Below are 21753 nucleotides of genomic sequence, written 5' to 3'. Positions count from 1 at the left end.
AGCACAAGAAGTAGTAGTCAAGATGACAAAAACACAAAGACAGTAGTAGCAGTTGTAGTTAGTGGCAGAGGGAGTGAAGGCCCAGGGGGTCACGTGCCCCGCTGGATTTTGGAATTTTTTTTTATAAAATTTTTGCAAACATAAATAAAATATTTTAAATAAAAAAAATTAAAAAAATACTATTAAAGTGAAATGTCAATGACATTTTAAAAATTATGAGAACAATAATGGTTGTTTTAATTGAAAATGAAAAAACTACTATAAACTATGTTATCTATGAAATTTTTTGAATGTAACAGTAATGCCATTATTATTGACATGCAAGTATAAGTAATCTCACTATAAAGATATGAAATTTATTGGATTGTTAGTTACATTTGACATGTGAGGTTCACTCTCTATCTGTTTATGTACTATTAGTTGGTGATATCACATATCAATGATGATGTGGTATTACCATTGTATTGAATTTTTAATCAAATTTTGTATAAAAGAAAATTTATCATTATATAATTTATTTTAAGGCTTATATCTATATTTTTTTTATATTGTCCATGATACACTAATTACAAATAACATTATTTTTCTGATGTTTCTCGAAATCAATCGTAAAAACTTGCGTGAAATATTTTCGTAAAAAATTTTGATATTGTAATTAATAAATACCCCCTTTAATTTAATTTTTTGCCTTCGCCAATGGTTGTAGTAATTAATAAATGCCCCCTCTATTGACATTGTTTTTTTTTTTTTTTTTTTCTTTTGGTGTGTAGTCAATGTAGTACCCACAATACTATGGTTTTTTTTAGTAAGTACATATATGTATATATATATATATATTGAGAGAGAGAGAGAGAGAGAGAGAGAGAGAGAGATCACTGCCTTCATGCAATAAGGCAAGTGGGCATTGCTTTATAGAGATTTTTGGAGTGTTGTGTTTAGCTATGTCTCATAAGAAATTTTGGATGTAGGTGAAAGAAGTTAACAACATTATGGTGTGAAGAAAATGTTGGCTTGACTAGTTTTGATGGGGTTAGGTTAGTTTATAGTGTTCCAATTTGATTTTTTTTTTTTTAATTTTTATTTTATAGAAAGCCGTCCATCACTAGTGGCACTAATTCAATACGGTGATCAACTAAAAATCAAAAGAGGACATATGGATAATGCCTATGTAGTGGGTGACAAAACAACGCCCACAGACAAGGTGAAGTAAGTTCAAGGTAAATAGTTTTTCCAAATTGAAGTATTAAAAATGGGGTACTTTTTAATAAATTACGTTTCACTTACGTATATTTTATTTAGTTTACATTATTTTCTTATGTTTTAATAAGTCTTATTGCTGATATAGTTACCAAAATACCTTTAATAATATTCACATTTAGTGTGAATGTTCCGTGATGTGGATGTTCACATCGTCGATGTAAATGTTCACACCATCAATGTGAATATTAACATGTCAATGTGAGTGTTTACACTGTCAATATGAACATTTACACGTCAATGTGAATATTCACATTCCAAAAATATGAATGTTCACATCACCAAATTGCTAACCGTTTAAAAAATATTTATAAGAGTAGAAATGTTCATAAAATGTCTTAAATATGATAATTAGGATTTTGTAGATCAAATATCCAAATAATAGGACTTATTAGAATACAATAATATCTTATGGACTAATTGAGATACAAACACTTGAAAAAGAATTTTCTAATAAATCTCTCATTAAAAAATCTATAGGTAAATAAATAAATAAAAATTTGGGACAATTGGTGCACAATGGTGGCAGGACATGTTAATTACTCATTAAAAAAATATTATAATTTTAATAATTAATATTTATAATATTTATCATTATTTTGCAATGTGTTTTTTTTTTTTTCCTAACACCACTGTCTCCGAAAAATTTCGCGTCATCAAATATATATCTTGACTTTAGTCAAATAAGAAACGGAGTAGAGCAATCTCTCATGGTATAAAAAAAGATCTCATCATTAGATTTTCATTATATAGATGATCTTCAATCCACACTCAGATATTTTATTAAATTTGAATTTAATAAAAAATATTTACTTTTTAGGTTTCAACTATGTCATAAATCTCATATCAAATTAAGGGAAAATCAAAACTTTTAACAAATTAAGGGAGCATTTAACTTTTCAACAAATTTCATAGGTGACTATTAGTGGACGACCGGGTGGACGATCTGCCGGACAATCGGGTAGACGATTGAATTGGAAAAGATTTCATGAAAATTTACTCTAAGCTAAATGACCAGCCAAATTTAATAAAACAATTGGAATGTATCATATCATATCAAACTTTTACTCAAGTTTTTACTCGAATTTGATGAAAAATTTGGTGTAACGTTGGAGATACTCTTAATTAAGACAATGTAATCAAAATATTTTAATTGTGAAGGTTAGAATGTTGTTATGAATTTTAATAACATTATAGTATAAAAAATAAAATTACGATATAAAAAATTATAAAGAACTCTAATTAAAAATTTTACTTCTGACTTCAAATAGGCTAGAGATGCCCTTGGTCTAAAGGCCACCATGTGTTTTGTTATGATGATTTGATTCATTATTCATGTGTATATATTATTTGTAAAATAAAATTAATTAATTAATTAATAAAAATAATTAATCTGATAATTATAAAAATACATATTTATCATATTTGTCTTGAAAAAATATATAGTAATTATGATTTCGAAAATAAACCATTCGCCATTTTTTTTTTTTTAAAGATAAATATAATCCAATTTCAATTTGTTTAATACATATATATAGACTTTTAAAATCAACATATTAGATCATCGAAGTAGAACCCATGGTCAATTTACATGCGCGGACTGCATGAGTGTGGACTGGAAATATGCCATTTTTGCATATTAGTTATATTTTAGAGCTTTGGGCGCCAACATATTACAACACTAACCATAGGTACAAGTCAATTAATTGATCAGCAGGCCTAAATCATCTTTAATTAGACTGTGTTTTGATGACGTGAACTATTGTGAACAACTGAAAATAGGATCATGTTTGATTTGAGGATAGGATGAGATGGATAAGACATTTTAATGAAGGTATTTTAATCATTGTAGAATAGACTATATACTAGATAAATTATATTTTTTATCCTAAAAAATAATATAATAAATAGGCCACACTATCTAAAAAATACATGTGGATATTGAGAGATTCAAACCTTAATATAAAAATGAAATAATAAATGAGTTGGACGGTCATAAAATAATATTTTTCTCATAGTGAATTTTTTTGAAGCAAGTTTTGAATATAAAAAAAACCTTTATCATATATAAAAATAACATATAAAAATGACTTGTATTCAATTAGATTATCATAAAATTGAAATTATTTTATGACTATCCCAAAGATATTTCCACTAATATGGTAGTTAAAATGGCATGACACAAATGGCAGTGCCCATGTTAATTGGCATTGTGAATGTGATAGCTAGGTTTGTAACCCTATTTCTATAGGGGATGATGGGTGAGCACTAATGGACTTTGATCAGCTTTTGTGTTTGTACTCATGAGCTATATATATAGCTCATTTGGGAAGGAGGGTTGGGTTGGGTTTGGGTCTATTTTAGTTACAAAAAGATAAAATAAACTTTTTAACCCAATAAGATAAAATATCACATCCAATCCATAATCATTACATTCTTTCTCTCACAAAAAGTCAAAAAAATTAAAAAGTTCTTCCCAAATAAGACTTTTTAATCTTAGGCTAAAATAAACAAAAAGTTAAAAAGCCAACTCACTTTCCAAACGAAGCCTTAGTAGGCATTACGCTTACCATTATGGTTTTACTTTAGATCCGTTGAATTCATTTGTTAATCATTTTAGGTTATTATAGTCTCTGTTAGAACATGGGTGTCAAAAGTGCAGTGAAGTAGTAGTCACTTGAAAGGTAATAAATAGAGTTTCAAAAAACTTGGACAACTCCTTACTTCTATAGCTGGCAAAGTGTGTACATTGCCAACTTGTATTATAATTAACTAATCAACCACGAAATTTAAAAAAAAAAAAAAAAAAAAAAAAAAAAAAACAACTAATGAGTTCAAATACACAGAGAAGGGGAAACCAATCCCCGTGCCTAAAGCAGCTCCCAACCACTAGGCTACCCTTTTGTCTTAGTCGACGCCATACCAATAGGTGTAACTTTTCTCACGACTCAACATCTAGTCTAGTTAGTCATGGGAGAGATGAAAGTTCCTACCAAGAAATCATCACTTCCAATAAGTCATCAACTAAATTGGTTTAACTAAAGCAGAATTACAACCAAAAACTGATTAATTTAAAATATCAATTGGATTTGTTGGAGAAATATTAAATAATTAACATACAAATATGCAATGAAAATTAAGAAAAAGAAAAAGAAAAAGAACGAAGAAAGTAAGGACCGACAAAGAGGGACAACTCATATGAGGTGGTCAAAAGCTCCCTCCTCCGTGGGCTTAGCTTTGCAAGTTAGTTACCTCACCTGAGAGGCATCACAACCATGTTTGCCACCCACCCCCATATGTATCCTTCATTTGCAATAAAAAAATGCCTATTCATCCAAAAATTATGTGTTGTCACAATTTAATTTTTATTATTAAAATAATGTGACTTAATTTGTTTTATGTTAGTTTTTTAAAAAATAACACGATTAGTGTCATGCAATGAATGACATTGACCACTGCTTTAATATCACTAAATAACTTATCTTATTCACCTAATGGTTAATTGTCGGAGTAATTATAAAGTATTTTGAAATATTATGTGACATATTGTCTATTTTGTGAAGTAACAATTTTTCATTTACCTCAAGCATCACATAGATGACACCACATGATACTCCAAAACTACCTAATAATTTTCCTCATGCATGATTTTTCAAGAGTCCTTGTGAAGCACGGCAGATTCAAATCATTTAGACAATTCTTCTTGATGATGCGTCCGGACTTATTTATATATATACATAGTTGGTAGTGTATGAATATATTTAAAAAAAAAATTCAATAGAGTAGTCCTGTAACCGTGCCTCAAAATATTGCTTATTTGCAAAACTAAAAAAATAGTATGAGCAACTTAAAACTTTGCTCACTCCAGCTCATTGCAGCCCTATCAATTGGTCAAATTAAAAACATTGACTCAATCCAACAACTGAAATTTTTTTACATGAGTAAAAAATTATTCTTTCACCAATAAAAAAAATTACTACCTGACTAAGACATTTGATCAATATATATGACATGGTATTAATGAAGCGAATGAAATCAACTTGAATTTGACTGTCAATAGTCTCTTAATTCACATCCGAAGTGCCAGCAAAAATACTCGTATGTAATTTAGTTTAATTATATATAAATGCTACTTTACCAATTAGAATTTAGAACCCTACTTAAAAGGTTAATGAGTCCATATAAATAGTCATTAATTAAACTTAAGGAGACCTAAGCTATTAAAACACTAAATTTAAAAATAAAATAAAAAAATAAATAAAGTAAAGTAATATTGGGTACTTCCCTTTCCACACCAATTAATCAGTTTCTACTACCAAATGTACCATTAGAATCCATAACTTAAACCTGAATTGAATTCACTTCTGGTTCTTCATCTGAAACTCATTGGCTTTATAGTACTCCTCCATCTGCCATGCATGAACTTGAGAAGGACCACTTGCCATCTTCAGGTACTGCATATATGGCATCATTGTCTGCATGCTTGGACCGCCACAGTAACCCATAGAAGGCGAAGGATGATGATTTTTACCAACCTCGTTCTCCATCATCCTAGACATTGAAAAGGATGACTCAGTGCATGAGACTCCTGTTAAAACAGGCTCTAGAGAGGGCAACAACATTATTGGATCATTATATATAGACGTCTTTAGTGGATCAATGCACTGCAAGTTGCTGCTAGACATACCGCCAAGTTGAGTGTAATGAGTGTCATTAATGTTGTTCATTGGCATCATCATTGGACTAATTACCATGGATTTTTCATCAAGCTCAACAATTCCTTGGTGATCAGTCTGATCAAAAGGGTAATGAAGAGAGACGTCATCAATTTCATACAGCGGATTCAACAAAGAAGTAGGCGTGTCCTCATGGATAATCCCCATTTGCAAACTTGTAGTACCAAACAAGCCTTGCATGTAATAATTCGAATAGTTTTGTTGAGTAGTTTGTTCCACATCATTAAGACTTGCCAATGCTTGAGTTCCCTTCATGAATTCAACCCTAGCCTTCACATCTGCAAGCTTACCCTCCAACATACCTTCAAAGGCTCTCAGCTGCCCCTCCGGCAAGTCATTGTAACAATCATCCCACGTAGAGTACAAAGCCTTGTCATTCTTCTTACGTAGTTTGACAAGCGCGTCTTTAATCTTTTGGTTTCGGTTCTCAAAAAAGTTGGACAAATCAAGCGTCCTCCTATGACGATCTTCAATAGATTGGTTTCTATAGGAGTCAATCAAGCGTTGAATATCATTGGGATTTGGGGGCCAGATTTCTACCTTGGTGGAATAATCATCCAACTCAGGTCCATAGATGATCAGGCAGACTTGGACATCACATAGAGTTTCTAGTTCACAAGCCTTCTTCTTCAAGGCCTTCTTTCTCTTTTGATAGGTTACATAGCGAGCCTTTGCGTTTCTTATGAGTTCCATTCTTTGTTTAGCTCGACCCATCTACAAATCTAATAGCCATCATGTATTGATAATCATGTCATGAATTCTCGTATAAAAAAAATTAAAAAAACAAAAATTTGAACAAACAAATGAGCTAATAAAAGTTGCAATTCATATTTTAAAAGATCTCCAATATAAGGATGAGCAAAAATATAGTTTGGTTCAAGCCAATACCACGTAATGCACCTACATCATTCTCATTGGTTAGGCCCCTGTTAGTAGGGTTGTGACCAGGGCCAGCCCTGAGTTTTTCAGGGCCCAAGGTGAACATTAAAATGGGGGTCTTTTTATATAAAACTACAAAAAAAATAAATAAAAATAAATAAATAAATAAAATAACTGTGGGGCAAAATGAAATTACTTAATTTTATTTAAATTGAATTAGTTTTTCTATTTTTTCCTTTCATATACAAAACAACCATGATTATAAAATTAATCTAAATTGAAGAGAAATTCAACCGAGATAGATTACAACTGAAGAAAATATTTGATTCAAGCAAAACAAAAGCATGATAAAATTTAATCAACAAAAAAATTAGATTAAAAAAACAGACATTGAAATTAGATTTATGGCACAAATCAAAATTAAAAGCAATGCAATCAATAATTTTTAAAAAAAGAAAAAAAAAAAGAGATTAAATTGGGAAGCAAAGTTCTCAAATCAAATAAGAGCAATGAATTTAAAAGAGCCCCGCATGAATTTTAGCAAACCTAGTCATGCTAAAACACTTTCAGATCTTCTTCAACAACATGAATTGTTTTTCCAATGCTCTATTAAGCATGGAAGATGAGTAGTGATTTAACTTTGAAGTTTTGCGTTAGGGCCCTAACTATAACCATTCTTTCAATGGCAATCGCTGTTGCCAGCCTCTTCTTGCAGAGGCTCATTTTAATGGGTCCTAACAGCAACCATTCTTTAACTCAGGTGTGCTGATAATATGCTTCTTTGACACACACTGCAGCGTGATTTCTAACTCGATGTGCATAAGTGTATTTCTTTAGGTTCATGTACTATGGCGGCCAAATTGAGAATGAACATCATGGAAAATTGTGCTTGTTATAGTGTTTAAGTCGTAGCATCGACAACAACACAAAACAAAACGAATCTATATAAACATATGAGAGGCTCATTCTATGGTTACATACTCTTGTTGGAGACTTGAGGAGAGAAGCTTACATTAAGAGATGAGGGTTTAAGACTTACGATACAATAACTAAGGGGCCAAAAAGGGAAAAATGAAACAAAATTGAAGAGAGGAAAAAGAACTTGAGAGTTTGAGGAAATGATGAGGAAGAGTGAGTGACTTCTTGGGAAACAGCAAACTACATGAGATTTCAAGTGATGTGCTTTGGAAAATGCCAGTTTATAGATGTTGGCAATTAGGTCTTGGGCCTTACATCAGTCCTTGCTTCATAAGAACACTCAAGGAGACTCCAATTCAAGGTTATACTTGAACAGGTCTGAAAATAAAAAAATAAAAAAATAAAAAATTTCTTCAGAGGTAAAAAACATTGGGTCATTTTTCCATTTACTTTCACAGGATACAAACCACTCGAATCTAATTGATGCATGTGATTTACAAGTGATTGTGCATATCTGCCACCTATTTCCCCACCACCACTTGCAAGTGATTGTGCATATCCGCCACCTATTTCCCCACCACCACTTGCACATCCTCTTTCCCTCGCTACTTCCACCACCTCTTCCCCTCGCCTTGTCAGGTCTAGATTTTCAAAATTTTAATTAGATGAAAATTAATTAATTAAACCTGATCTTTTAGCAAAATATTTCCATTTAACCTTTATTCATTTCATTCCCAAAATTCTTTTACTTAGCCACTTCTGAAAGGCAAAAAACATTTTTGAAATTAAAATCTTACCAACACCACCACACTGCATTGCCACTACCACTACTATTGCCGCCACCCCACCACTACCACAACCCCACCACCACCACCACCACCATTAATACAACTACTAGCACATTAGTTTCAAAATTACAATCAAATATAGAAAAACATTTTTTATGAAAAATATTTTTCAAAATAACATACAAACAGAGCCTAAGACAATGGAATAGCAAGCATAAAGTGTGTGTGTGTGTGTGTGTGTGTGTCTTTTTTTGCAAAGACCAAAATTCTAATGAGACATTAACAGATGAACTGGCCCAATATTTGGTCTTCCATTACTCTTTCAACCAGTGATGGTTTGTACATTACATGCACCTTGACTCTATTTATTTTACATGAAATTCAGATCAAATCAGGCAACGATAATCTCAAAGCTTTTTGCAAGCCCGGCCTGAGATTTCCGGGGCCAAAGCCGATAATCAACTACTAAATTTCTGAGGCCTTCACATTTTTTTTTCATTGAATGAAAAAAAAAAAAAAAAAATTTAAGGTAAAGGACAAAAGATTTAATTATGTGATGATGTGAACAAAACACAACACAAAATTTTTAAATTATGTGATTGGAACTATTAAACTTAAACAAATTCTTTTTCATGATGTAAATACTAATATTATAATAGCAATTAATTGAGCAAAGGACAAGACAAATATTTAATTAATTGAATAGAAAAAAAAAAAAAAAAAATTACCTGTGCTTGCTGCTCTTCCCCTCCGTGTGCTCTGCTCTGTTTGTGTGCTGCTACTTGGTTGCTTTGTTGGCTTGGGCTGCTGCCTGCCGGTGTGCTGTCAAACAAACTGTAGGGAAAATTGGATTAAGAGAAGGTAGGGTTAGGAATTAGAAAAAATGGGCAAATTGGATTAAGAGAAGGTAGGGTTAGGAATTAGAAAAAATGGGCCTTTCAAATTGCTATTGGGCCTTCACTGTTGGCCTTTCAAAATACTGCTGTCAAACTGTTGGGTCTTTTAATTTTTTAATAGGTAAATTTGTTTAGTTTAATTAGATCAATGATACTGTGGAAATTTTTTCTTGAAATCTTGTAAAAAGTGTTATGGGCATTCCAAGGTCCGTAATTATTGGTTTGTGATGATATGGAGTGGGATTTGTTCTTACCGTGGCCATTGGCTAGCCCCAGTGGGTGTGGGATTTGTTTCTCAAAATGGGTCTTTTGTTGCATTGAATTGCAATATTACTCCACCAAAAGGAACTCTGTGAGTTGTAGGAATTTTTATTATATTCGATTTCTTTTTTGTTAGTAAGCATGCTTTTTGGTGGATTGTACTAGCATTGCCTCTTGTGGCTCTTAACTGAAAGAAACGAGGGTACAAAGAAGCTTCCCAAATAATCTATTGGACGAAAATATGAGCTCATAACCTCCTTTGATGATGATGAATCATAATTACACAGTATCTTAGAAAAAAGAAAATTTTTACTTTGTTGTTTGATGGTGTATAGTGTGGTGAATGGTAGAACTTTAGACTTCCTTACTAATGTCGGGTGACCTCTGTAAACTTTGGTTATGTTTATTTTTGTATCTGGACTTGATGTGACGTGGAAGAATGATTGTTGTTGCAATTAAAGTGTTAACAGTTACCCTCTGCTTACTTTTGGTATCCGTCGTACAACAGATAGGTTGAAGCCTCTTGTAAGTGACATCTCTTTGGACTTGCTTGCGGAACTGGTAGACTGAAGGTTAAGACCATATGCATATGAAGAACTTGCCTTCCTATTTAGAATAGGAATTAGATTACTATAAATTTAGTAGTCTCCGCTGGCTACTTTTCTGTTGACTTCGGCAAGACGCTTTTGCAGTGACAATCAACTAATTCTTTGAATTTTTTTCATTGGCGGAAAGACTGTTAATATTGGGTATGAAAATAAAAGATTGCACAAGTTCCGTATGTTGAAGAGACTACCTTGATGACTAATGAAAACCCAGGACAACCATTATGATCTTTTGCAGTATATTATATGTAATGATGTACTGTGCTTTTTTTTTGATAAATAAAGATGGCACCTTTTTTTTTTCCCCTTCTCTTATAATAAAGATGGTCATGTTCTTTTTCATTATCTTAGTCCATGTTCATTGATATTTGCTCTTGTTTTGGAACCTTGAAATTGGATGTGATCAGCCCTCCATTATCGTAAAGAATTGCTATTATTTTTTACGATATTTAAAAAAGAAGTAGAAGCTCACATTTGAAAGTAAAGAAAAATTTCTAACATCTTGTGTGGATGGAAGAATTTCCCCACTAAATTCCATTTAATTGTAAGTAGATTCCTAAATAATAATTGTGTCTTCTATCATAATATTACACCATTACAATATAATTAAATGTTTAGGACATGTCCATGTTAATAACAAAAAAGGGTTTTCACGGTGCGCAATGCACGTCGTAAAAATCCTTCTACAACATGCAACGCGCATTATATTATGATCAGTCATGAAAAGTCATTCACTTTCAACGACATGCTTCGTACGCCTTTAAAAATTATTTAACGGCAAATTTTATGTGTCGTCGTCACTTTTCTACAACATGCTACAGTATACTGTTAAAAACTATTTAACAACAGATTTTGTGCGTCGTTACTTTTTCTACGACTACTTTTGCACGCCATTAATTGGCAAGACAAATAATGACGCTGATTGTGCGCCGTAAAATATGTAATACAACGACTAATTATGCCTGCCGTAGAATATGTAATTTTTTTTTTTTTTTTAAATTCAGCATGTTACAATCTAACAAATATTACAAACAAGCATCACAAAACATCAATCAACCACAAAAATATTGTTTGAAACATCAAAAAGAAACTATATCCATAAATTATAAACATTCAACAATTGTCTATACATTCAAAACATTCGAAAACTATATCCTTAAGTTCTAAACTGTGCAAAAAGTTTAAACCATTCAAAACTATGCATATCTAACTTTCTAAACATATCGACAATTATTAATAGATTATCTAAAACTATCAACAACAGTTACTATAGCAGTTGTAGCTGCAGCTTTAGCAAATCAACTTGCTCTTATCACAGGAACGAGGGTGCCCAATGTATGTGTTAAGGCACCTAAACCCGCAACAATAGCTGGAGCAACTAACCTTGTTGCATTTCATGTCTGCATGACAAGGGAAACTTCACATAAGTACAAAAACCAACGACTCAGGGACAAAAATATTTCTTAAGGTATCAAGAAATGATCAAGAAATTTTAAAACATCAACAAAAAATTTCCAAAATTAATAAGATAATTCAATAGTTCCATAAAAACAATGTCATAATGAAAAATTAGCAAAAATTCAAGATCTCAAGTCTCAACGTATATGCAAATAAAATCCACATAAAGCAAAACCTTTTTTTTCATACCTCTAATGAAGTTGCCTTTAATGAAGTTGCCTCTTTTGTTACAATTTTTCTAGAGGGAAATGAGTAGGAATCTTCAAACAAACTATTAAGTTTGTACAGGAAAATATAGTTTGGTACTAATCTAGGCCATAAGAAGGTCAAGAGAAATTAAATTTAAAAGGAGGAAGGGGTGAAATTAATTTACTTCAATACAACACCTATTTAGGACTTGCATAATTATCTTAAAGGATCTCCATGTATGAGGTTTAGGTTTGTATAGGTCTTATCCATTACCATTGTAAGTTCCAAAATAAAGAGTCCAAGTCAAATTAGAGTCTATATTATTTACAAGTTTAAAAAGAAACTTTCAATCCATTATAGAATAAATTTAGATAAGTTTTAGTAGCTTGCGGCGCTTTTTGGGACAATGTGATGTAATTCTACTTGAGTACTTAGTAGCAAATACATAAGATAAAGAACTATAGGAACTATAGCAAATACATGAGATCATTATTTGTAGTTTATCTATAGCTCAGTTGGTAAGAAAAATATCAACAAATACGCCACGAGAGAAGCAAACATGATTTATTTTTTTATTTTTATTTTTACAAAAAACATGTTATGTTGAATGAATGTGTAATGAATAAGAACAATAATAACAATAATTAAAGAAATGAAGATAAGAAGAAATGTTCTAGATTATTTTTTAGGTACCATAGTTCATACAATGTGGAATGCGCAAGACATGCGCAGGCATCAAGTAAATCCAGCTTACACAGACATCAATGACATGGCAAGGTTAAAGCTTACAGGTATTAGCTTGTGTAGAAATTGAAGACCATCAGTGCCTATGAATGCCCCTCCATTAATCCTCTCATCTTGTAGTGCTTCCCCTGCAACCATGAGATACCAAAGTTAATGATACTCTAACAAGGCAACCTAGATAAAATCGGGAAAATAACTCCTAAAAACAATACATATTTATAATATAAATGAATATTTTTTGGCGAGAAATCTATACCCGAAAAAAAAAAAAAAAAAAAAAAAAAAAAAGAAAAGAAAAAGAGTTCATTTACCCTTTTCTTGATGTGTAAAAAGCTGCAAATGTTTATAAATGATTCAAGACATAGTTTTATGGTTGAGATGGATTAATGCTATCATTGTAGATTTTCCCTTAGGAAACATTTTTTATCAACTATTTTAAAAACCCACTTATTAGGCATCAGCATCTCATATAAAATCTCAATAATCAAGCAGGTCAAGTACAGGAGTTAACGGTAGTACATGGAAAAGAAGTTCATCAACTAACCTGTAGTTCTTGTAGATCTCGGGTGCAATTAAAAGGAACTGAACATCTCTAATACTCATATTACCGATTGTCTTTCTTCCACCACTTTCAACCACTGGTACCTCCACCAACTCCCTTTTATCTCATCAATTTAAATGCCTGCAAAACTGTTTCATCCTCATAGACCTACAAAACAAGATGAAACCATTGAAGGAAGTTACTAAATCACAAAACATAGAGCCAAAACTGTGTTTTTTTTTTTCTTTTTAGGTAAGTAAGTTATAAATTAAAAACAATAACATATACAGGTTTACAAGCGGCATCCCTCAGGCACCACAGAACTAACAACAGACACAAAGAAAAAAACAAAAGGCTCTTTAGCCAGACAACATTGTCATCAAACGAACAGAAACTGACACAAAAGACACAAAAAAGAAAGGAAAACAACACAAAAATGCAAACTAAGTCCATTAGGATCAGCAAAAAACAGAGCCCAATCAAAAAACTAGACCAATTTGCTGCACCAACCAAGCAGATCAGCCACCTCCTACTGGCAGGAAGACAACAACAAACAGTAACAAAACAAAGGTTGGGCAGCATACAGTTCAGAAATACAAGAAGAAAGCAACTGCAGACAGCACCAGAGCATGCACTATAAAGAAAACAACACTGCTACGGGGAAGGAAATATAGTAGCAACATCATGGCAGCATGAACCACAGACACAGCTAAGACCACAGTCAGACAAGTGAGCAGACAAGTGAGTAGACCACAGTATGAGAGCAGACAGCAGACAATAGGCAGCAGCACCAGCAAAGCCACACAAGTGGAGCCACAGACTCAACAACCAGCAGAGAACCATATACACCCATCCATGGGCAGTATCTACACATGAACTACACAAATTTCAACTCAACAGCAGCAATTCAGCATATACCACAGCCAGCAGAACAACAACCAATAGCAACATAGTCCATCCCAGCAAGCTTCTGCCAAGACCAACCCCAAGACAAATGCAGATGTACACTTGAACTACGACATATTATAGACCTATGGGGGGATTGAATAGATACAATAACCTATGTGTAGCAACTCAGCAAGGACACACTGACAAATATTCATTACAAACAGACAGCAAGACTGGGTAGAGTAGACCCACAAAAACAAATAGTCCTCAATCACTCAACCCTCAAGATGCAACACAGCACTCCAAAAAATTTATGAGGGCTAACCAATCACTCAACCCTCAACAAAAAAAACTCCCTTACAATTAGGACCAGCTTGACAACCTGCAGAAAAGAATTAGATAAACTATATGGCTCACCGTCACTCAACCCACAAAAACCTAGCTATAGAGCCTCACCATCTCAACCCTCCTCCCTACAAGAGACCAGCATTGACAACCTGCAAAGAAAATAATGAGCAAGATAACAGGATTATGGATGTCTCACATTACACAACACTCATATATAGGCTCTCAACACTCACTCTCAATAATCTCCATCACAATACTAACTGTGGAGGCTCACAATCACTCAACCCACAACATCCCTAAGTACCAGCAAAGTCCTGAATACAAAGGGAAAATGAGGCAGCTCCAAAGGACTGATCCAGGAGACCTGCAAGAGGAAGATCCAAACACACAACAATATATATAGAGACACTGGAAGTAAGAGTACAAACAACTCAAAGAGCATGTGCCCTCAACACTATATGAGGAAGATGCCATGAGTCCATAAACCAATAATTATCCCCATCCTCTTTGAAGTTGTTAACAGATAAGAGCCTGCACCTAACCAGAGATTCAACTTTTCTCACAACCACATTAGCAGGAGTACAAACAGATGAGAAGATCCTAGCATTTCTCTCCTGCCAGATACAGTAAGTAGTACAAGTAAGCATTAATTTCTTAGCATTAGTGGTCAGAGAATGACCAGAGAATTGCTCAGATAACCAGTCCACACAACTGCCCCAGTTCATAGCCTGCCAATGCATATTACATTTATGTAACGGAGGGGCCCAGCACACTAGAAGAAAAGGAACAATTGAAAAATAAGCAGTTTAGCAGCACCAAACCATGCAGCAGCAGTTTACCAGTAGCAGCAACAATACAGTAGCAGTAGCACCTCTTTACAAGCACCAAAACCAGTGAGCAAAGAACAGCTGCAACTGCACCTCTCCAATCGGGACCAATTAAAAGCAACTAGAAAAAGAAAGGAAGAAAACAGAACAACAAAACCAGCAGCAACTCAACTCCCCCGTGTCACAACTTTCTAACAAACTCATATATTTCTTTTCTTATATATGTCATAATGTAAAAAACATGATAAGTTTATTATTGATCAATAAAATAGCAATTTCACACACAATAAAATATAACTTGCTAGGGATAATAGCAGTAATCAAACCAGGACTCTAGTAAGAAAATTCAATTAAGGAGATAAGTAGTAGCATTTGCAAATAAATCACATACTTACGCTGAGCCAAAAGCCTAACCAGCAATGGAACAACCAAAAACTTAGAGTGCTAAAAACTGGTCATTAAATGCCTTTCATTTCCCAATGATGCACTTATTGTCTTTACGGATTCAAGGACATATCTAATCACCACAAGAAATTCAAAAAGCCAGCACAAACTCACTTTAGGAGAAATTATTGTCATTCCTTAACACAAGCACAGATTTACTTACAACAAAAACAAAGAAAGAAGTCATTTTTATCCATAAAAAGGCAATTACTTATACATATCTTTGTTTCATTTCAAAAGGGGAGCTGGACAGGGGCCAACTTCCATAAAACAAATCAATTATTCATAACATGTCATAGTAACCAAGACATCAATGAGAACAAGAGTAAGTCCAACTAATTGTGGAGAATGTGAAGAAGTATATCTAAAAGCACGATCTAATTACCTTAGTTCACCATATTCTGCTTTAGTCAATTTTACACCATCAAATAGATACTGCTCGTCTTCTATATCATCTCTGAAATTACCAAGACATGGATGCAAAATTAAAACCGATAAAAAAAATCATAAGACAAAATCCTTTTATGAAAGTTTTACAAGTTACAATCACTACTGTCTATATAAACACATCTACAAGTAGAACAGAAACTAAAACATAAAGAATATAAAACTACAATGTGACATCCTATCATACCTAAGCTCCTTCAGTTTCTTTTGCTCCATTTTCTTCAAATACTCTTGCCTTGAAACTTTCCTGAAACAAGAGAATGGAAGAAAAATAAGCATAGGGTTCGGTAGGTGACATAGACACACCACCAAGTTCAAACAAATACAACAAAGAGGCAAAGAAGGGAATATTGCAAAAAAGGGTTTAGTCACGTAGTATGTTGACATTATTGAGGTGGTGTGCTAGAGCAATCACATTAAAGAAAAAATCCAAAATAGTTTATTTGCATTGTATATTGCACTGAAATCATAAAGAATGGAGAAGAGAATGAAGAGAGACTAGAAATCAACCCGCACATTCATGTTTTCCACACAATGAATAAGAAAACAACCTGGAATTGCAATCCAAAGCATATTAATCAGCAAAAATAAGTACCTCGTCCTTACGAGAACCAGTTAAAGTACCACATCGATCTGCAAAAGAAGAAGGAAAAAAGACAGTTTATACTAATGATGTCCAATAAGAAAGTAAATTCACAAATGTATATATATAATCAAACAAATCAAAATCACTAATAACAAAACAAAATTAAACAAACATTGACAACAACATTAGATTTGATCAAATTCCTCACAATTAAAAACCCTAGAAATCAAGATATTTTATCAAATTCGTCACTGTCAAAAACCCTAGAAATCAAATCCTAGCATCATATACTAGCCGAAATCAAAGCGCATAGATAATTGACAAAGTATCTTTTTGTTTGGACCCTGCATCAGATATAAACTTATTGGTAGTTGAATATACACAGATGAAATAAAAGCACACATCACTGCTGAAATTGGAGAAACAATGGAAATATATCAGAACTCAAAAACATAACCTTGCTTAGTGCAAGTGTAAAGCAGTTTTTTGCTGAAGGTAGATCTCCCTTTTTCCAAATGCAGTTACCTAAGCAGAGCCAAGCATCTGCCAGAGATGGATTCAACTTCACCTGGAATAACATCAGCCAATTTCAAAACGTAACCCTCAGCCTGAGCAGTGCAGCACATAAAACAATCAGGATTGAAACGTTTTTTCTGACATACAGCTTTTGAGAGATGGTCTTCTGCTTCTTTTTTGTAATCAGGAAATACATCTAATATCTTTCCCCTCAAATATTCATGTGTTACCTGTCGTGTTTGTTATTGGTTTTGCTTATTGTTTTTTTTTTTTTTGGTTTTTTTTTTTTTTTTTTGGGTGTGGGTATATTGTTCCAGAAACAAAATGGTAATTAGAGGAAGAAAGTTCTGCGAAATTGTATTGTTTGATGTCACTGCAAAATCCCATTTCTAATCTGTTAAATTTTATCATGTTATAGTGGCTCCGTAACTATTACTAGTTTGAAACCCTGTTTCTTCGTTGCCCATTCATCAATTTCAATTTCAATTTCGACTTCAACTTCATTTTCATTTTCATTTTATAGTTGGTCAAAACCTTGAATGAATGATCATTGTGTGAGTCTATATATTTAATATACACACATAGACACATACATACACACACACAGAGATGCATATATGGCCATCGATGAAGGTCAGGGAATCGTTCAAGGTAGCATACCTGGAGAAACTGGAGTTGAACCTCCACAGAGTAACTCTGACTCTTCTTCGACGTCTGACTCTTCTTCGACTCAGTCTCCCACCCGAGCGACGACTCGTCAGAGTAACTATGCAACTCGACTCGGCCCGACTCAATCTCGTTCGCAAATTTGAGAGAGAGAAAGAGAGATGCCCCAAATGAGATGTGTTTAGGGCAAATTTGAGAGAGAGAGAGAGAGATGCCCCAAACGAGATGTGTTTAGGGCAAATCTGAGGGAGAGAGAAGAGAATAGAAGAGTATGAGTGTGTACCGTTCCCTATCTCCTTCCCTGTGCCCGACGCTGTTTAGTGGAGTTGTACCGGCGATGGATGGCCTTCGAACCATGGTCTGATGATTAGAATCGATTAGAAGCCCAATGTATATGTTCGATTCCTAAATATTTTTTTTTATGTTTTTTTGGTGTATTGGCGCCAAAAATTTCATTTTGGTGATTCTTTGTTTTTTATCATACAATTTATGACATACATTGTCTCTTGTAAAAATTGTAATCCTTTTAACGACAGGCGGCGTTGTGTGCGTTGTAAGAAAATTATAATTTTTAACGGCGGACATTGTGTGCGTCGTGAAAAGTATTTATTTTTCACGGCTGGCGTATGTGCGTTGTGCATAATTGATGTATTAACGGCACGCTATATGCACGTCGTAGAAAATTTTATTATTTACGGCGTGCATTACAAGCCGTAAAAAAATCATCGTTATTATCATTCACGGCCTACGCAATAGACACGTCGTGGTTGGAAAAGTATTTACGACATGTGAAAAAAGCAAGTCGTAAAAGTAAGAAATAACGACGTGCATTTATTGTATGCCGTTGATGTGGTGCCGTAAAAAGTTAATTTTGTTGTACAAGTGATCACACCAGAATGGTGCACCCTCCTACATCCTATCACTACCCTTGGGATGGCGAGAAACTTCCCACGTGGGCTTTGTCTAGTATTTGAGTTTAGTTAAATTCAAACACAAGCACAATAGACACAAACAACCTTTACAAGAGATGATACGACTCTGTGTAAGAGTTATGTCTGCTGCCCAAAGGTTGCCTAAAAACCTCTAAATAGATGCATAAGCCTATATCTTAAGATTTCGGGTTTAGGGAAGTATTAACCCTTGGACACACCCACATCCACACCCACACCAGTACTTGTACTTCAGTCCATGTGATCAAACTACCATCATTGTCCAGTTGTCACACTTATCCATTGACAATGACTGTTTGGACCAAGTTACTTTGTGATGAACACATCAAATGCAAGTTTTGAGAAATGCATGAACAATTAACCTTTTCCTTTTGGTATAAAGCCAAATGGGCAGAGGGCAAAGAGTAGAGATATTTAAGATATCAATTGCATGCAAATTATATATATAGCAAGAACAATAGTATGACTACTATCAGTGCTTACCAAATTCATTATAATGCGACTTCTGATGTACTAGTTTTTAGTTGTTGTTTGGATGTAAGGCATATTCCTCTACCCATGAACCTTGAATGTGCTGAGCTGTCAAGAATTTTTTTTTGTATAAAGTGGTTAAAATTTTCTGTATTTAATTGTAATTTATTAATGGAAAAAAAGTTCTTGTTGAACATATTCTAATTTTGCACTAGTTTTAACTTTTATCACCTAATGTTCTTTTCATATGCTATTATGTTGTTCAGCTTCAAACAAAGCTACAATGAAGAAGCGGGAACCTATAGATGATCTTTTCCATTCATAAGCAAATAGGTCATTGGGCATGATTAAGTATATCTTGTATTAGTTCACAATCTTAAACTATTTTATTAATGCAAACATCAATAACCATTAAATGTTCAAAATTGTTTAATGCTTAAATTTATCGATTCATAACCCATAGCTTTTCGTAATTCACAGTAGGAAAGTTTACTCTTAATTTGTTCGTCTACAATGTGAAACCAATGCTTTATTTTTCAATTTCTGCTATGTTGGACACCCATGATGGTTGGTTTCATGTTTCATAATGGTGAGAATAGATTGATCACTACTCCTATTTAGAAGCCTGCGTCTAGAAATGTATCATTTGATATAGAGAGATTTTAAGGCAGAATTTGGGCTAGATTTTGGTTGGACGATGTGAAACTGATTTCCATACTTCCTTGTAGGAAATATTGCTTGTAAATAGTTCATATATGTCAAGTTTTAACTAGTGAATTACGTGTTACTTTTTTGTTGTTCTGGTATATTGAAATTTGAAAACTTGTAATCCAAAAGAATGGTTTGTTTCCAATTGCTCCACACAACACATGTTATGTTTACACATGCAACATAGATACAACATGGACATATTGATTTTAAAAAATGCATGATACGATAAGTGAGGGACACAAAAAAGCATATGATATATATTTATTATATGTTATATATATAAATATATCATTCAAAGATGATAAATAAATACAACATACACTAATTCTTCTAAATGTATTTTGTTTTTCTATGCAGAGATGACTACATACTCATAATAGATATACATTGCATGTGCCATTAGTTTTTATTTCACAAAATTGACATATTTGACTCATTCCCAGTCCCGGTAGGTTTTGGTGTCAAAATTTTGCAAAAAATATGACCAAGGGGTAAAATCCAAGGGCCCTGCTTGAAGCGGCTTGTACTCGAGCTGTCTCCGCAATGGTTTATGTTATATGGCTTCCAGCACGGGACCCCAATCCACGATGGTCAACTTAGCATGGATATTTCAAAATGTGGAACTTGATTTGCATTGAATTTAATTCTTGATGTCATACCTAAAAATCCTAAGTGATTTGTGATTAGATCAAGATTAAAATATTCCAAATCCCAATTATTCAAAACACGCAATCTAAATCATCAAGCACTTACGAAAGTGATTTAGATTGTTGTTTTTCTGAATAAACAATAAATCGACACAAACGATTTTTACGTGGAAAAAATCACAATTGAAGAACCTTTAATTGTAATAAAAAACCACAGGCGAAACGCCACTAATCAATCCATTACTGAAGAAAGAAAGATTACAAAGATAACACACAAATTACCCAACTCAGTCAATTTGTCTTCGAATCTTCTGTAACTCTTTCACCACGCCTTCGTCTCGGAACTGATCAATCCTGAAGTTGAATCCACAAATTCACTTGTCGAATTAATGACTACGTACAGAATCAAACGCCTTTTAAAACTCTACGCTTGAGTCTTCGGAATCCACCGAAGAATAACACTCTTGTATGTATACGAACAATCTCCTTGATATGTGCTTCTCAAATCATGAGTTGAATACTCATTCAATTTTATCAAGGAAAACTCACAAAAATCTCTTGAAGAAAACCTCAAACAAAACCCTAAAAAACCTTAAACAAGATCTAGGAGAAGTAATCCTAAAACAGACCCAACATGCGAATTTATAGAACCTGAGAGCGCGTGGTCCGCTCGAGCGTGGGAATTCCCGCTCGAGCGGAGACTGCATATTCCACGATTCATACAAGGTCCACGCTCGAGCGGAAGTTTCCACACTCGAGCGTCGAATCACACCATCCAGTATATTTGCAGGCTTGACAAAGATGCTGTGAGTGAACAAACCCCGCTCGAGCGTCACTTTCCCCGCTCGAGCGGGAAGACCAAAACTGGAAAAAATCGGGAAATTAAAACAAGTTACAAAACTGGTTTTGATCCATGGAATTTGACAACAAAGGGTCCTAACAATCTCCCCCTTTGTCAAATCCCGGACAAAACCAGTCTA

At 33.6% G+C, this 21753-nt stretch overlaps 1 protein-coding gene and 1 non-coding gene across 9 annotated transcripts; both read right to left on the bottom strand.

The window, feature by feature from the left end:
* Positions 1-5355: 5355 nt before the first annotated feature.
* On the bottom strand, positions 5356-9450 carry LOC114279475 (uncharacterized). Of its 2 annotated transcripts, none has more exons than XM_082925050.1 (2): positions 9307-9450; positions 5356-6707 (listed from the first exon to the last, which is right to left on the bottom strand). In XM_082925050.1, the coding sequence occupies exon 2, from the start codon at positions 6705-6707 to the stop codon at positions 5616-5618; it is 1092 nt and encodes a 363-aa protein (XP_082781176.1). In that variant the 5' UTR covers positions 9307-9450; the 3' UTR covers positions 5356-5615. The 2 variants fall into 2 exon arrangements, with proteins under 2 accessions (XP_082781176.1, XP_082781175.1); XM_082925049.1 differs by having other exon boundaries at positions 5356-6715; positions 9307-9443.
* A 1960-nt stretch (positions 9451-11410) lies between these two features.
* On the bottom strand, positions 11411-18485 carry LOC114303209 (uncharacterized). 7 transcript variants are annotated; one of them, XR_014366624.1, is made up of 11 exons: positions 17989-18485; positions 17270-17380; positions 16822-16859; positions 16414-16473; positions 16165-16236; positions 15731-15852; positions 15348-15456; positions 15046-15122; positions 13276-13440; positions 12777-12859; positions 11411-11740 (listed from the first exon to the last, which is right to left on the bottom strand). It is a non-coding gene; the product is annotated as an uncharacterized LOC114303209 (transcript). The 7 variants fall into 7 exon arrangements; XR_014366623.1 differs by lacking the exon at positions 15046-15122; XR_014366627.1 differs by lacking the exon at positions 15731-15852.
* Positions 18486-21753: the final 3268 nt, after the last annotated feature.

Source organism: Camellia sinensis, chromosome 4, assembly GCF_055761805.1.
Source record: "Camellia sinensis isolate YWXY chromosome 4, ASM5576180v1, whole genome shotgun sequence".
In the NCBI taxonomy this organism is placed as follows: Eukaryota; Viridiplantae; Streptophyta; class Magnoliopsida; order Ericales; family Theaceae; genus Camellia; species Camellia sinensis.
This window is presented reverse-complemented; position numbering and strand designations above follow the sequence as displayed.